Here is an 18199-nt window from a genome sequence, read left to right as displayed (position 1 = left end):
GCTAGAACATTAACTGTTCATTCTTTGCCAGGTGACATAAGATGTAAATGGAATGAAGTGTATCCTATTGTGTATTTTTCACCTCTATATACTGAAAGTACAATGTATGTATGAATGATGTATTCATACTCTAAGACCTGATGCTTCACTTGTGACCTTTTGTTCATATACTATACTTACATTTAGGTAATTTAAGACAGACTATTTGTGAGGTTGTCAGGAAAAGTATACCTACCAACCAGTACTTGAATTTACTGTACTGACACCATGCTGACAATAAATGGGAAATGACTTGGCAGTATTAAACTAGGCAATCTCCTTTATCATTCTATCTGTCTCTCTACTCATTAATATATTAATCTATATCTCTTTTAATAAATGCATTATACATACTGTATATGTTTTTACAAGGTCTCCTTAGTAGATGAAGCCAATAATAATTTTGATCAGCCTACAATGCAATCTAAACTATCCAGTGTGGAAGTTATAAAGAAGATGGCACTCACCATACAGTAGTGAAGACTTTAATGCAACAGTTGGTGCTTGGTAGACATCCAGAGGCAGAGGCAGTGAGGACGGGGGGTATGCGGGACAGACTGTTTCATGCGACACGTGCACTTTCTCACTGCCTCTGCCTCTGGATGTCTACCAAGCACCAACAGTCGCATTAAAGCCTCCACTACTGTATGGTGAGTGCCGTCTTCTTTCTTACACTAGGGTACATTCACACATACGCAGATTTGATGCGCAGGATTTGATGCACAGGATTTTCTGCTGCAGATTTCAATGTAAACTAAATGACTGTGCACAGCTTCTAATCGTCAGTTACAAATCCTGCGCATCAAATCTGCTCAGGATCCTGTATGTGTGAACATACCCCAACACTGGCTTACACACTCTACAGACAGAGCACCACAGACATACGTAGCAGGTGCGAATTCAATCAGTGGTAACTAGAAGCAAAGAATATATGAATACCTAGTGGCATCAGTGCCGAAGCTGCCCCTTCTTCACTTCGACAATCTAAACTACAATGTAGTATTGGATAAGGGGAAAAACACACATTATAAACAAAAAACACATTTAGGGGATGCTACCATACATTTAGACTGTTTTGAGATTTTAGCATATGTGGGCTTTAAAGAATATTAAACTAATATTATCAACCCTTGTGTAACGGATCAGTGGAGCAGTTGCCCATAGCCACCTACCAGATTTCTTCTTCCATTTTTAAAGAGGCCCCTGTAAATGTAAAGCTGGAATCTTATCAATTTCTATGGACAATTGCTCCACTATTTCTTTGCACAAGATTTGATAAAAAAAAAACAACCCCCTTTGTACATCTTCCTGTCCCCCACTGCTTGTCTCTTCACCCTGTTTCTGAGATAAGATTTCTCAGCAATACCTGCCTCTTTAGGCAAATACTGGCCAAGACAGGACACCACTAACACCATAATATGATGATGATAATAATAACAACAATTATTATTACTGGTATTATTATTAATAATAATAATAATTATTATTATATTATTATAAATAAAAATGATATTAAACTGCCTACAGTACACATGGAGTACAGTCATATCATCATGGGTCCTGTATTGCAGCGTTTTTTAATACTTACATCCGTTTAGTATACTTTCTCTTATTTTTAAACATATTCTACAGTATATTCATTTTGTATATGACATTCTATCATATGCACATGGTTTGGATATTGCTTGTCAAATATTAGGCATATTTCATATTTCTTCTATTTCATATCCCCTACTTCTGAACATATAGCAGTAGGGAAAAGTCTGAAATTTTTGGACATTTTGGGAATTCTTATGGCCATATGTTTTTATCATTGTATTTTTTATACTTTATAGCACCAATTCAATTCCTTATTTTTCTATTTTGGCACAGTTCAGCAAAAAGTCATCAGGTATTCTTTATAACTGTTTGGATGGAGGTCAGACATAGTGTAAAGCTAATGTTTTTAACTGACCTAAGTATCAGTTACACACAGAACACATTTCTAACATTCATATCTAAATCTACTGTATGACTAACCAGAAACAGGTGCCGACCTCTCGCTCTTTTCCGGCTTTAAAGCCAACGTACTATGCAGAGCACTGTTAACCCTAAGGTTAAAATACTCTGGCCCTTATTGAATAAATACAATTACAGAACTAAATAAACACAATAGAAACAATATGTGAATGTGGGATCTGGCTTGTATATGCCTGGCTTACAATAGAAACATTGATTTCATATTATATACATAAACATTTTGCAATGTGCCAGCAAACAAAAAGGGGGAGATTTATCAAAACCTGTGCAGAGAAAAAGTTGACCAGCTGCCCATAGAAACCAATCAGATCGCTTCTTACATTTTTGAAACAGGCTCTGAAAAATTAAAGTAGTGATCTGATTGGTTGCTATGCCCAACTGGTCAACTTGTCCTCTGCACAGGTTATGATAAATCTCTCCCATAGTACATAAATTACACTAGTAAACTGGAATACATTTTCTAAGACCTGTTTGCATGGTAGAGTTTTGGTGTAGATTTTACACGTGTTTACCATATTAGAAGACAAGTAAAAATCTTTTTGGTGTTATAGGAGATTTTCAAGTACAACTATAGTGCTGACATTCCTATAATGAACCCCTAACTGTATTTTCTTAAACTGAAATCTGAAACTTGGTTTATATATAAACTACTTACTCACATACTTGATAAAGCCAAATGCAGGTACCCTGTATGGCAGCTTACAGTCCTGAAGGGTCTGCACTTTTAAAAATGAATGGTATCTAATCATTATACAAACTATTAAAGGTGTACTCCACTTTTGCAAATCTTATTTCCTGTCTGATCAGAAGGGGTCTGACTGCTATCTCCTGAATGGTGCTCAGCTCTCACTGCTCAACTCACCAGCCTACTGCTTCTCCCCTGAGAACCCCAACCACGTCAGTAAATTGCTGAACACGTCATCACTGCTGTCCAGCATGAGCATGTCTCTGAAGGTTGGGGCCAGAGCACTCAGAGTAGAAGCTGCAGGACTGGTGATTGAGCAGTAAGAGCCAAACCCTGTTCAGGAGATTGTGAAGGAGCCCAGTGGTCCTGTGGATAGGAGCTAAGGTTTGCTAAAGTGGAGTAACCCTTTAGATTAAAACTGTAGAAATTAGTCAATTTAAAGGTCTCTCCATTCTGCCTGTGATTGAGTGGAATGCCACTCAACAGATTTTTCATCATATGAAATCACAAAATAGCCAGAGTTCCACGGCTTTTATATAATCCACCATAATGTGCAACATTTCTGTATGACTGATATGCTTTTGTCAAGCTATCCACTGATAAAGTCAGTCAGCCAGTGAAACATGTTGGGGTAGTTTTCAAAATTTTAGGGAATGTTTTTTTTTTTTTTTACTGATTAGAGCCAAATACTTAAATTGGTTATCCACCATAAGGGGATTTTAGTACGTACCTGCTAGAAAGTAATGGACATGCTTAGGAAGGATCTGCACTTGTCTTTGGGCTAAATGGCTATGTCATGAGATTACCATAACACTGTGGCTAGCTTTTTGTGAACTTGTGTATCCTTATGTTTTTTGGACTACAAATCCCACAATGCCATTTTCCTCCCTCTCACACATAAGCCACCCCATCCATTGAAACAAAAGATCTGTGGTTTTCAATCAGGGTGCCTCCAGCTATTGCATTAGCTGCAGGTTGATCCCTCCACCCATTGAAGCAGACAGGCTCCCTGTCATCAGCTGACTAGTGAGTCAGGTCTTGGCCGCATTGCAAGCTGGGAAAAATCCGAGACAACAGTCAATTTGTATGCTGGTAAAAATAAATAGTGGGGTGAAAATCACAGAAGAATTGTGAGAAAACCGTCACACTCAGGCACAGACACTATATTATGAACTACACTAACTTTACAGCCCCTGTAGCATAGTCAAATAAAAAAAATCCTGGAATACCCCTTTTAAGTCTGTTTATTTGAAATCAGTTGTTTTTTTTATTTTAAGCTTATATTTGCTTACATTAGTTTTTTTTATATTAGCCTTATTGCCTGAGCTTCCTACAAAGCATTTAGAGATAAACTTTATTGTTACCCTGTGCATATAGGAAAAGTAGGTTGGAGCTGACCCACTGACTTATAATAGGGGAGAAGTCATTGTGCAAGAAGATGGAACCTCATCCCATCGTATCTAATTTTAGGTGATCTAGAGAATGGAGACCTACATCTTCCACTGAAATGCAGTCCGCCACTCCATTCTTTCTGTATTGGGCCCATTGTAAGCCTAGGAGACAGGAGACCAGAGCAGAATTTCAAGAGGTAAAACAACTTTGGTTCATCAGTTAATATTCTTTTACCTTTAATGAGAATTTTTTAATAAAATATCACTTTTTACGTGTTATGCTTAATAACCTGCTGCTGGCTTGCTGAATAGCCAAAAATATAATAAAAAAGATACTGCAGAAAATATTTTGATCTCTAATGCTTTGTGCAATAAATCTATTAGTTTATAGTCTTTCATAAACTTTATGAGGCATTCTAGTTCTGATATTTCATTTTTATGGCAAACAGTGTAATGAAAAAAAAAGAAGAGTCATGTATGAAGCATTAATCAAAGCTTATGACAAACACCACACAAGGAATAGGTTCTGGCTCAATGTAAAGCAATTCTCATTTAATTACACATCTAATTTAATTGCATCCATCAAATCTAGGGGATGTGATTATGCTAAACTAAACATCACCAACATATTAAGTAGATATTTGGGGAAATAGGTTCTTCTTCCGAAATGATAATTTCACAACAATATCATTAGTTTACACTATAAATAAAGAATACATGCAACTATTCACTCTCTGGATGACCTATTACAGCTATGTTCAACTTGGAGCACCTAAGTCCGACTGGGGGTATTAAATTTCTGTACTGGACAATATTTACCTGCTATACCATTTTATATAGCCTACTTTAAGAATTTAGTTGAGTAACTTTGTATATACATCACTTTACTTATGGTGTACTGAGTTACAGCCTCAGGTACAGTCCACTCTATGTCTGTGTTATAGAAGTTTAGCTGAAGTTAGCCATATACATTGTCAGCCAAACCTGTCATATTTTTTGGGATTGGCCAACCATCTAATGTATATGTGGCCTCCTGATTCTAACACCATGTTGGGGGAGAGAAGGATCAGGATTTTGTTTTTGTGGAAAACTACAACCAAAACAGTCTGGAAGGGACCTCCCCTTTCCCCGTTCACAAGCATATTTTTGGGATGTGGGTTGAGATATGAGAGGTGAAGAAGTACCACTATATGCCATTTTCCAGAAACCAAACTTCACGGGCAGGGGTATTTTAGAAGGCAGAATACCATTGTCACATAATGATACCATTGACACATAGGCCCTCATTTACTATTCTAAACCCGACTTGTTTTGTCGGGTTTTTTTGGCGCATCTTTGTCTGCGACATGTCGCAGACATCGTGCGCCAGTCTGCGACACAATGCGTCATTTTTTCCCGACGTACCCGATGTGGATTCTCCCAAACCCGAAAAAGGTGCGTAATCCGACATTTCTGAGCTTTCCCACATATTTATAAAGGTTTCCAACCCGAATTTGTTGAATTGTTGTGGATTTTTTCCCGACAACTCAGAGGAGTTGGAAACCAAAACCTACAAAACCCACGTGCGACAAACAGGATGCAACATAATAATAAATATCAGGGGAAAAAAGCAGTCGGATAAGAAAGCAAGATAGACTTACAACCCGATTTTCTAAGTAAATGAGGGCCATAATGTGACATAAGGTGGTATGGCTTTTCCCTATATAGAGATCACTGCAATAGGTCTCAAGGGCATTATGGTTTAACTTCTCATCCCCCTCCAATCTTGTAGCTCCACTTCACTTGAGGCTTAAAGGGGTACTCCACTGAAAAACATAGATTTTTTTTCCAAATGGCTCCTCCCAATTGCTGAGCAACCAGTTATGAGCATGGGGAGTTAAATTATAGGTGCCCAGCACCACACTACAGTGCTGTGTACATATAGGCAGCAGGGGAGGAACACTGTAGTCGGCAGCCTTATGTTGACCTGCTGAATACAGGTAGAAACATTCAGCTAGCACTCCCCAACATTTCCCCAAGTTTTCCAGCCATAATGGGTCCTTCCCTTCTCACTCAGACTGATTAACGTACTCATTGGTTGATAAGAATATCCTTTAGTCTAAGGCAAATGTTCATTGACTAAAGCATTTTTTGTGCAAATTTTGTGGGTAAGCAAAAAGTTGTAAACAGCCTTACATAAGCAAATTTCAGTTTTCACTTTGCAGTGGTCACGAATTTATGATGTGCAGATGTTGCATGTAGGCAAAAAAAACTGTTGCAAACCCCTACTTAAACAGGTATTCTAGGAAAAACCTTTTTTTTATATATATCAACTGGCTCCAGAAAGTTAAACAGATTTGTAAATTACTTCTATTAAAAAATCTTAAGCTGCTGATGTAGAGTTGTTCTTTTCTGTCTGGCTACAGTGCCCTCTGCTGACATCTCGGCTTGTCTCGGGAACTGCACAGAGTAGAAGAGGTTTGCTATTGGGATTTGCTTCTACTCTGGACAGTTCCCGAGACAGGTGCCATCAGAGAGCACTTAGACAGAATGGAAATACTCAACTTCAGCAGCTCATAAGTACTGAAAGGATTAAGATTTTTTAATAGAAGTAATTTACAAATCTGTTTAACTTTCTGGAGCCAGTTGATATATATAAAAAGAAAAAGTTTTTTCCTGGATAACCCCTTTAATCCCTTGCTGCAGAACGACGAGTTTTTACAGCGCTGCGGCACAGGAGGGTTATGAAACGAGCTCAGGAGCTGAGCTCGCATCTTACCCGCACGGTCCCGGCTGCTATCAGCAGCCAGGATCCGTGGCTAATGCCGGACATCGCCGTTCCAGGCTTGAGCAATCAACCGCCGATAACACTGATCAATGCAAAGGTATGTCTTTGCAGTGATCTGTGGAAAAGATCAGTGTATGCAGTGTTATAGGTCCCTATGGGAGCTATAACACTGCAAAAAAAAGTGAAAAAAAAAGTGAATAAAGGTCATTTAACTCCTTCCCTATTAAAAGTTTGAATCACCCCCCTTTTCCCATAGAAAAACAGTGTAAATAAAAATGAACATATGTGGTATCGCTGCATGCGTAAATGTTCGAACTATAAAAAAATATCATTAATTAAACCGCACGGTCGATGGCATACGCGCAAAAAAATTCAAAAGTCCAAAATAGCGTATTTTTGGTCACTTTTAATAACATAAAAATATGAATAAAAAGCGATCAAAAAGTCTGATCAAAACAAGAATGGTACCAATAAAAACGTCAAATTACGGCACAAAAAATGAGCCCTCATACCGCCCCATACATGGAGAAATAAAAAAGTTATAGGAGTAAGAACAGGACAATTTTAAACGTATACATTTTCCTGCATGTAGTTATGATTTTTTTCCAAAGTAATAAAAAATCTAACCTATAGATGTAGGGTATCATTTTAATCGTATGGACCTACAGAATAAAGATAAAGTGTCATTTTTAATGAAATATGCACTGCGTAGAAACAGAAGCCCCCAAAATTTACAAAATGGCGTTTTTTTCTTAAATTTTGTCTCACAATTATTTTTTTTCCGTTTCGCCGTACATTTTTGGGTAAAATGACTGATGTCATTACAAAGTAGAATTGGTGGCGCAAAAAATAAGCCTTCATATGGATTTTTAGGTGCAATATTGAAAGGGTTATGATTTTTAAAAAGTAAGGAGGAAAAAACGAAAGTGCAAAAACGGAAAAACGCTATGACCTTAAGGGGTTAAGGTCTGACCTGAAGAACAAAACTCCCGTACGTGAGAAAATTTTTAAGTCACAAATAAGTCTCACAAATGTCTCAACTGCTACTTTTGTGTTTTGCTTATGTGCTCCAAATGTATCAACCCCCTGTATTAGTATGATAAATGTGTAGCACATAAGGCTGCTTTCACATTAAGAAAAGTACCAGTTATATAACGCCCGTTATTAAATAGCGGGCGATCGCGGGGTTAAACCGCCATTAGAGAATCCCTAACGTACGTTAGAAAATCCCATTATAGTCTATGGGATATTTCTAATAGCCGTTTTAACCCGTTATCGCCCGTTATTCATAACGGATGTTATTTTGTAACAGGTGAATGAACAGAAGAAATAGTGCATGCTATCTCCCGTCATAAAATAACATCTGTTATGAATAACGGGCGATAACGGGTTAAAACGGCTATTAGAAAAATACCATACTGTCTGCTGACACCTCTGTCCATGTCAGGAACTGTCCAGAGCAGGAACAAATCCTCATAGAAAAACTCTCCTGCTCTGGACAGTTCCCAACATGGACAGAGGTGTCAGCAGAGAGCACTGTGGTCAGACTGAAAAGAACTATACAACTTCCTCTGGAGCATACAGCAGCTGATAAGTACTGGAAGGATTACGTTTTTTATATAGAAGTCATTTACAAATCTGTTTAACTTTCTGGCACCAGTTGACTAGAAAACAAATAGTTTTCCAATGGAGTACCCCTTTAAAAAGAAAAATAGAGAATGTATAATCCAGACATCCTTCACATGGCCTTACCGTCTGAGACTAGAGTCATGCAAAAACCTACTTGATCGGCACTCGCATCAAACAGCATTCTGCCTGTGTAACACTACCCTACAAATTTACGAATTTTACCCTCAAAAATGTCCTTTTTATAAGGGAGTGCAATCGGTAGTATAATACACTGCAATACTTTCGCATTGAAATGTATTTCTCAGTGATCGCACTTGAAGTATATCCTGCCTTCCGCTAAGATAGCACGTAAATAGCCTTTACTTGCCATCTTGACTGCTTGCGGGGGTGGGAATCAGGTCAGCCATTGCCTGTAGTAAACTGCCATCACCTGCCATGTATCAGGTGAGCTGACCTCCTAAACCTGCACCATACTTTCATCCAAACAATATAACATAAAGGTACATATAAGGTCAGGAAGTTTTTTAAAGGCATTTTAATATAAAGATAGTCAAACAATGTCACTCTACTAAAAGTGCATCTGGATCAGCAGTATATACTTTGTATGCTTTGTATGCAGTGTCCCACTGTGATTGTGGCAGGGTGTGGTTGTATGTCCTCCTTGAAATGCCACATATTTTATATGTGCTGTTGACATCTATAATGTTTAACATTAAAGGGGTACTCCACCTTAGACATCTTATCCCCTATCCAAAGCATTGGGAATAAGACGTCTAATAGCAGGGGTCCAGGCGCTGGGGACCCCACGATCTCACTGCGGCACACGGCATTCGTTTACAGTGTCGGATGCAGCGCTGGAGTGCCGGAGGCTCGTGACGTCATGGCCGCGCCCCGCTTGTGATGTCACGGCCACGACCCCTCAATGCAATGCCCCCCCCCATAGACTTGCATTGAGGGGGCATGGCCGTGACGTCACAAGCGGGGTGTGACTGTGACATCACGAGCCTCCTCCCCGCATCACCAGTCATCTGGCATGGAGCAAAGTACACTCCGTGCACAGGATTTCTAGGGTGCCGTAGCCGAGATCGCTGGGGTCCCTAGCGGTGGGACCCCCACGATTAGATATCTTATCCCCTATTCTTAGGGGTGGAGTACCCCTTAAATTTGTAATGCTTTTTAATGTTTTATATTATATGTATTGTTGAAACTGTAATGTACCAGACATGGCTGTAAGCATCTTGTTGAAAGTGGCAGAGCTTAGATAGCCCAGTTTTTCTTTAACAGGAGGTATAGATCAGTATACAGTAGTGGATCAGTATAGTGTAGAGAAACATGGAGTAGGCAGCTCTAGATGAAATATTTTCTCAGATAGACAGGAAACTTCCTCCAGAAAGAGAGAGAGATGCAGGGAAATAATATGCCCAACTCCATTCTCTCATCATATGAAGGGTTTACATATTGAGTACAGTGTTTTGCACATTTGGATTGTGCAAGTACCCCTCTACACATATGCACATGTTGCCTGGTTAAAAACCTTCAGGGCATTTATTGGCCAGATTTTTTGTCTTTGCTAGCACACCCAGCCTGCCATAAACATTAGCATATATTTGTAATTATTGAATATTTGCATATATTTTCAATGTTTTTTGATCCACTGGTTGCTAGGCCTCCTGATGTGATTTATTTTTCTTAGCTTCAATGTAATATTGGGCTGCTCATGTTTTAAGTATAACACAGCGAAAGAGGCATATATAGATCAATCAAAATAGAAGTTTATTTAACATATATGGAACATTACATACACTTCCCCTTTTTTAATATACATTTAAAAAAGGGGAAGCAATGAGTGACCCATATAAAAGGATACCCATACTTCAGGGAAAACCAAGAAGGAAACAGAGAACAAGTGGATGTCAAAAGAGATAAAATATGCCAAAGTGTAAGGAAGTACATTTAAAGGACATCTGCAACAAAATACAACTTATCCCCTATCCACAGGATGTTTGATCACGGGGTACAACCGCTGGGACCCCCCGCAATCTCCTGCACGGGGCAATGGGTCCGCCATGTGCTACTGTCATCAGCACATAGTGACCGCGGCCGACACGCCTCCTCCATGTATCTCTATGGGAGAGGCGGGGAGGCAGCATTCGTGCTCCCCCACCTCTCCCATAGAACCATAGGCCTGTAAAGGCCGTCGTTACCTGCATTAGCCGCTCACATAGAGTGGCAATGCAGGGCTCAGCGGTTGGACCCCTCGCGATCAGACACTTATCCCTTATCCTGTGGATAGGTGATAAGTTGTCTTTTGCTGCAGATGTCCTTTAAACTACCATTAACGTTATGAATACAACAATATAAGTATGTCTTAGGTGTCACCCAGTGATACTGTCATCAGCACATGGTGACCACGGCATGTACCCTAAGTATTGCAAAATAACATAAGCAATATAGTAAAAGCCATTATTTACCAAGTGGCTATATAGTAATGACCTCCACCATCCAATGTTTCGTCAAAGGACTATGAGCACAGAGCACACAAATCAATGTAGTTATATGGAACTACATTGATCTGTATGAGGAATCTAATGATTCCTCCTAAAAGTCCCCTAAACGGACTAATAAAGTGTAAAAAAAAAGTTCAATAAAAGTATTAAAAAACACCCATTAAAGGGGTACTCCGGTGGGAAAAAAAAAATTTTTAATCAGCTGATGCCAGAAAGTTAAACAGATTTGTAAATTACTTCTATTAAAAAATCTTAATCCTTCCAGTACTTATTAGCTGCTGAATGCTAGAAAGGAAATTATTTTCTTTTTGGAACACAGTGCTCTCTGCTGACATCACGAGCACAATGGTCTCTGCTGACATCTGTCAATTTTACGAACCGTCCAGAGCAGCATATGTTTGCTATGGGGATTTTCTCCTACTCTGGACAGTTCTTAAAATGGACAGAGATGTCAGCAGAGAGCCCTGTGTGTTTGTGATGTCAGCAGAGAGCTCTGTGTTCCAAAAAGAAAATAAATTCCTCTGCAGTATTCAGCAGCTAATAAGTACTGGAAGAATTAAGATGTTTTAATAGAAGTAATTTAAAAATCTGTTACACTTTCTGGCACCAGTTGATTTAGAAAGAAAAAAAAGTTTTCCACCAGAGTACCCCTTTAACCCCTTCTATATTAAAAGTTTAAATCACCACCAATCAAAATATGAAAATGAACATGAACTTGTTCGAAATATTAGAATATAACATTATTTATCCCTTACAGTAAATGGTGTAAACGTAAAAACAAAACAAACCCCAGAATTGTGTTTTTTGATCACGTGACATCCCAGAACAAATTAAGTAAAAAAGCGATCAAAAAGTCCAATCAATACCACAATGGTACCAATAAAAACAACAGATTAGAGCACACAAAATGAGCCCTCATACAGCTCGTTACACGAAAAAATGAAAAGTTATTGGGGTCAAAAGAGGACAATTTTATGCATACTAATTTTTGTGCAAATTTTTTTTTTTAAAGTAGTAAAGTAAAACAAAACCTATATAAATAGGACCTACAGAATAGAGATAATGTGTCATTGTTACCGATAAGTGCACTGCGTAGAATCGGAAGCCCCCAAAAGTTTGAAAATAGATTTTTTCCCCACAAATATTTTTTTTTTTGTTTCACTGTAAATTTGGTAGTAAAATAAGTGATGTCATTACAAAGTATAATTGGTGGCACAAAAAACAAGCCCTCATTTGGGTCTGTAGGTGAAAAAGTAAAAGTGTTATGGCTATTAGAAGGGGAGGAAAAAATGAAAGGGAAAAAATGAAAAATCCCTTTGTCCTAAAGGGGTTCATTTCTTTCCTTTGTTTTCTTGTTAACAATTTGGCCCTTTATCCCTCCCTTATACATATGGCCGCATAGGACTGAGCACTTCCCTCCCTCTGTATGCATACCCTAGCAGGCTGGATTGTGCATCCTCCACTTGTCAGTTCCGGTGCCCTCAATGACGTTGTGGGGACACAGAGTGCACCCGGATGTTGTGGAATACGGCATGGGGAGAGTACCTAGTATGAATGAATCTGTTTTGATTACTAATGATTGGCCATGCAATAAATCACTATTTAAATGCCACCTTATCTCCACCTCAAAACACATTGGAGGGAGGTGGGGGTGCAAGGATCTGATTTTTGTCATGCTTGTGATTTTCCGTGGACCTCCCAGAGCTCCACCATACTTACTGTTAGAGGTTTTTGTAAGTCTACTATACATATGACAGCACTTTTGTCCATGACATTTAAAGGGGTTATCCCAAGTCTGTCTCCAGGTTGGGTGTGGTTTTATAACTTGGCTCCATTCACTTTAATGGAACTGAGCTGCAGAACCACACCCAACCTGGAAACAGATAGGGAGCTGTTTTTAAACGATTGTAGCTCTGTTTTTCTATTCCTGGATAACCCCTTTAAAGCTATTTTACACGTTATGCATATGTTAGGATTTTTTTCTATACTATGAATTGTTGAACTATTTTGTGTCTAATTATATATGTTATTGCATTTAATTATATTATTTAGTTTTAGCGGGACTAATGCATGAGGACTATAACAATTGTTTGGCTAGGCCACTTTTTATATTATGTATATTCCAACTGACTATATGTCACTCATGATACTGGTCTGTGTACCCCTCTATCCTGTTTTTAAACATCCTATGTGTTTTTGTTTTGAGTATTCACTTTTGTTCTCCCTGAAGGGAATTTTAATACTGAGAAGATGCCTGGATTTGTGTTCAGTAGTTCCATTGTGCTAATGTTACCTCCTGCTCAAGGGAGAAAGACAAGGAAATCGAGACAAAAGAGGACCAGCTCCAGGTTTCCTAAAGACATTAACACTTTGGGTTACCCTGCTTTGGTAAAAAGCCTGTCTTTTCAGTGTTCAAGAACTGTACCCCATTTGAGAAATAACATGCAAATCTACAATAACGGCTGTTATTATTGGAGTTTGTTACAGTTTACTCCAGTGTAAGCCTCATCTTTGCACATAACCAACGAGAACATCCCACATCACCCCTGGCACCACTTTTAAGCAACATGTGCCCCAGGGAAACTAAAAGTATCACCATTCTTAGTGCAGTTCGAACCTTGACCGACATGAGGTCAACTAGCCTCCACAAACCCACTTCATTATCTGACTGCATAGACCCCCCCCCCCCCCCACACACACACACGCACACACACACTTTCCCAATCTTCTGCCGGGTGCCCCTGCTCTCCGCATAAATGAAGAGTGTTGACCATGGCAGAAACCATTGGTTGACATGTCCCCTCCATGCATCTCCTTGGGAAAGGTGGAGATACAGCTAAAGTGACCACTGAGGTCTGAACCATGACCAACATGAGGACAACTGGCCTTCACCAACCCACAGGCCTCCTTACTATTGTTCCATTTGCTCTCCTTTTGGGCTGCTGCACGTGCATATAAACTCTGTGTAAATGGTTCTGCTGTGTATGAGCCACTGCCAGTAAATAACAGCTACTATCACCATAAATACAGGGTGTCTAAGAACTCTTAATCAGTTGGCTACACTTTTTTCCACAATCACCTTACAGCATCTTCTTGTCTTTTTTCCCCCATTGTTTACTTGTAAGCCCAAAGCCTAATCCCTTTTCCAAGCTGCATTTGTATGAAAGGGAAAATATGGCAGCTCTTAATAGTAGATGTGTATTTGTGGATAATATTCAAAGGAATTTTCTATTAATACACAAAACAGACTCTTCAGAAAATGATATAATTGGATTCATCATTGTGATATAAAATGAAAGAGTACATGTATTAGGTCTCGGCTGCTGTATCCAAGAGTTCTACCAAATTAACAAATTTTGATGAAATAAGCTACCTGTTGTTTGTACTACATTTCACTGCTGAGTATATGAAAGCAATTCTGCCGCAGAAGATACAAACTGGACTTGGCACACGGAAAAGGATATTACTTGGAAAAAAGGTTTCCTGAGAAATACACTCTGAAATGTTCCCTGCAGTGGTGCTGTTTTTTAAAAGCCTCAGAGATTGAAGAAAGAAAAAAAAAAAAGAGAGAAAGAAAAAAATATAGATTATTTTCATAGCGCTATTGAATTAAGTGGTTGCATTTTAAACATTCTCTGAAATTCATGTCTCAGAGGAAATGGACGACACATGCACAAAACAATTGGATTAATATTATGTAAGGTAGTTTGTCCTTGAAGGGAATACTCATATTTTACTTCCGCAACATACACACAAAGCATACTTGATCCCTCTGTACATTGTGTATTCAGGAACTCGGGAACATTATTAAAGGAAAACTGTGATCAGTGTTACCGCAATAACCGGCTGCTAGAGAAATGTAGTGCGAGTGACACTGATGACAACCATACTCACAAAGCTCCGCCCGTGCCCCAAGCCTGCTTGCAGAACAAAGGGAACAGATGGATATACCGGGACAACAGAAGCAGGGATCACGAACGTGTAAGTATGGTTGTCATCAGTGTCACCCATACTACTTGCCTGTAGCAGCAGGTTAGTGCGGTGACACTGATGACAGTTTTCCTTTAAGGTGAATATTCATATGAGTCTACTGCATTTATTAAAGAAGAACTCTCCCATCTCTACCCCAACCTTCAGCAGTGGTGGATGGACTGTTGTGCATCTGGTAGAAAGGGCAAGGAGGAACACAACCTTCATGAGTATGCTGTATTCTTTAGAGCCAAATACAATACAGTATTGTACACAGTATGCCATCCCAAGTAAGGGTTGCATAGTCTGCTGACATATCTGATTTAACATATTATTTGATCAGATTATAGAGTCTTTATTCACCCTATTATGCAATCCACTGCATTGGGCCCCATTCACCACAAGTTTTACAGTAGGTTACCATGAATATGAGAACAAAATATTCAGACGTACACACAGCATACCCAGGGCCCACACATAGATTTTAATACACTGAATTTTGTTTATAGTTACTGTGTTCGGGAAACAGACCATAAAGTCTATTAAGCTTTTGAGTATATCCTCAAACATTCAAAGTCAGCCTGAGTTTCCTGAAAATCAGTTGAACGTTTTAAAAGTAACAGCACTCAAACAATCCTCCCATAAGTATATATTATAAGGAAACACTGATGGCCATAAAGGAAAACTACCAGCCAGTTCACCCACACTAAACCCAATACACTTGGTTATAGTGTGGGTGAACAGGAGTCCATACAGGGGTCACTTACTTTTTAAGGTTTTCTTACCGCCGAGTTGTCGTCCGCTAAAGTTTCGTAATTTTAGCATTCATTTGTGCTCTGCAGCAACCTTGCCTTGGGTTCCTGAGGAAGGGGTCTTAGCCCGCCCCCCTTGTTTGCATATTCATTTTCCCCCTTGAGTGCAGCGCTCTGTCTGCAGAGCGCATGCGGTGAAGATTTTACCCAGCTCTCACGTCCTGATGAAGTGAAAGCTGTGCGTCAGGAAAGCGCTCTACACAGTGTAACTGCACATGCGCCGGTCGCTCGCTACACCCGAAAGTGGGGAGTAGCGAAACGTCAGAAAGAGGTACTTCCGGGTGTAGCGGGGGACAGGCGTATGCGCAGTTACACTGTCACCAAAAAGATATATAAGGTATCAATAATGTTGCTGAAATATTACAAGTACCAAAACACCCAATCACAAATGTCAGCAATAAACAATGCATGTACAAAAATGGAAAAACTTTATTAGAATTGTACATCTAATAGATTAAAATAAAATAGCAGAGTGCACAGAACTGATAAAATACAGGAGGTATAGGCAACAAACACTGGAGAAAATAGATACAAGTGCCAATCAATGGTAGCTTCAGATGTAAAGTATATCATAATAGGTACATACAAGCCCTACAAACAATTATGACGGTTGAAAAAAGGCACAGAATAAAAAAAAATTGTAGATCAGTGTAGAGCCATCTGCCTCCTGCACTTACCCTGTGCAGAGCGCTCTCCCGACGCACAGCTCTCATGTCATGAGGATGCGAGGGCTGGGTAAAATCTTCAGCACATGAGCTATGCAGACAGAGCACTGAGCTCAGGGGTAAAATGAATATGCAAACAAGGGGGCAGGCTAAGGCCCCTGCCTCTTGAACCCAAAGCAAGGCTGCCGGCAGGGGACCCGCCTTCAGAGCACAAATGATGGCCAAAATTACGGAAATTTAGCAGACGACAACTCAGTGGCAAGAAAACCTGAAAAAGTAAGTGACCCGTTTATGGACTCCTGTTCACCCGCACTATAACCCAGTGTATTGTATTTAGTGTGGGTGAACTGGCTGACAGTTATCCTTTAATGGCACATCCCATTTTGGCATTGAGAACACAGTCAATTTTCATTTTAGTTTTTTTTTTTTTTTTTCTCCTCCTCACCTTTTAAGAGCCATGACGCCTATTTTTCCATCCACAGAGCCATATGAGGGTTTATTTTTTGCAGGGCCAATTGTACTTTGTATTGACACCTATCATTTTACTATCAAATATACAGCAAAACAAAAAAATTTCATTTGTGGGGACAAATTAAAGATATTTTGCAATTTAGCAAATTTGGGGAGGTTTAGTCTTTAGGAAGTACACTTTATGATAAAAGTGACATGTCTTCTTTTTGTGTGGGTCAATACAATTACAATTGTATCCATATTTACATAGTTTTCGTATTATTGTACTACTTTAAAAAAAGAGGCAAACTTTTTTATACAAAATAATTATACTTAATCACTGCCTTCTGTAACTTTAACATTTTTCTGTTTTCGGGGCTGTAAAAGGGCTAATTTTTTAACTTTTATCTGTAGTTTTTATTGGTACTACTTTTGTGTATATTGTTTAGCATTTACTCATTTCACCTTGTATTACAGAGACACTAAAGAGATACTAAATATGCTTGGGTTTTTGTTTTTCTTTTTTGGAAAAGGGGCATACATGGTTCATGTACATCATGTGTCACCTAGGTGTTAATTGTGTTATTCAGTCTTTTAAAAATGACGACCTATTCTTACAATAGGCCATCAATGCAAGACTCCCACCACTGCCAACGCCAACAGTATGGTGATGCAAGAACAAACAAATGTAAACAATGAAAAGGCTGGAGCAGTGTTTTTGTAGGGCGTGTCAGGAGTAAAACATGATTTGATATTAATAGCTTATACTAAGGAGAGTCTTTTATTTTTTAAAACATATTTCCCAATGACTGGCATCAAATGTTTTCACTGGGGAAGCTGCTAGAAACCACATATAAAATCAGTAGGCAGCTATGTTCTATATAGTCATGGGCATAACATGTCCTCCATCGTTATCACTGTTGTTTACAGAGATGCAACTGCTTTCTGGAAAATAGAGGGTGGTACAACATTACAGACCTTATCCTCCTTATACTACTTCCCCTGGCATATAGAGCATTGTGCTCCCTAACATATATAGGCACTGTAATACTATTAGTTGCATGGTAATACTTATGACACATAGTTCAAATGGAGGTCTAGATGGAAAATTTTACCAATTGCCAGAAAGATCCAAGCGCATATAATTCTGATATCATTAAATAGTACCTGTCATTAGTAATAAAAACTCATATGTAATAAAATAGCTTATATTAATAACTTTTCTAATATACTTCTTAATAACATTTTGTAACTTTATGTGTTAAA

The 18199-nt window shown here is 38.9% G+C and overlaps 1 protein-coding gene across 7 annotated transcripts in view; it reads right to left on the bottom strand.

Annotated features, from left to right (window-relative positions):
* The window catches only part of STPG2 (sperm tail PG-rich repeat containing 2), a 677454-nt gene that overhangs the window by 345550 nt on the left and 313705 nt on the right, over positions 1-18199 (bottom strand). The window contains exon 13 of one of the 7 annotated variants that reach the window (XM_056567193.1): positions 14341-14557. The exons of 5 other annotated variants lie outside the window; for them this stretch is intronic. In XM_056567193.1, the coding sequence (XP_056423168.1) occupies positions 14430-14557 (128 nt within the window). In that variant the 3' untranslated portion in view covers positions 14341-14429. Of the gene's footprint in view, positions 1-14340; positions 14573-18199 lie in introns of those variants that run through there. One more of the 7 variants, XM_056567203.1, reaches the window with a different exon arrangement.

Source organism: Hyla sarda, chromosome 1 (assembly GCF_029499605.1).
Source record: "Hyla sarda isolate aHylSar1 chromosome 1, aHylSar1.hap1, whole genome shotgun sequence".
Taxonomy (NCBI): domain Eukaryota; kingdom Metazoa; phylum Chordata; class Amphibia; order Anura; family Hylidae; genus Hyla; species Hyla sarda.
Note: the sequence above shows the minus strand (reverse complement) of the source record. Positions and strands in the feature narration are given on the sequence as shown.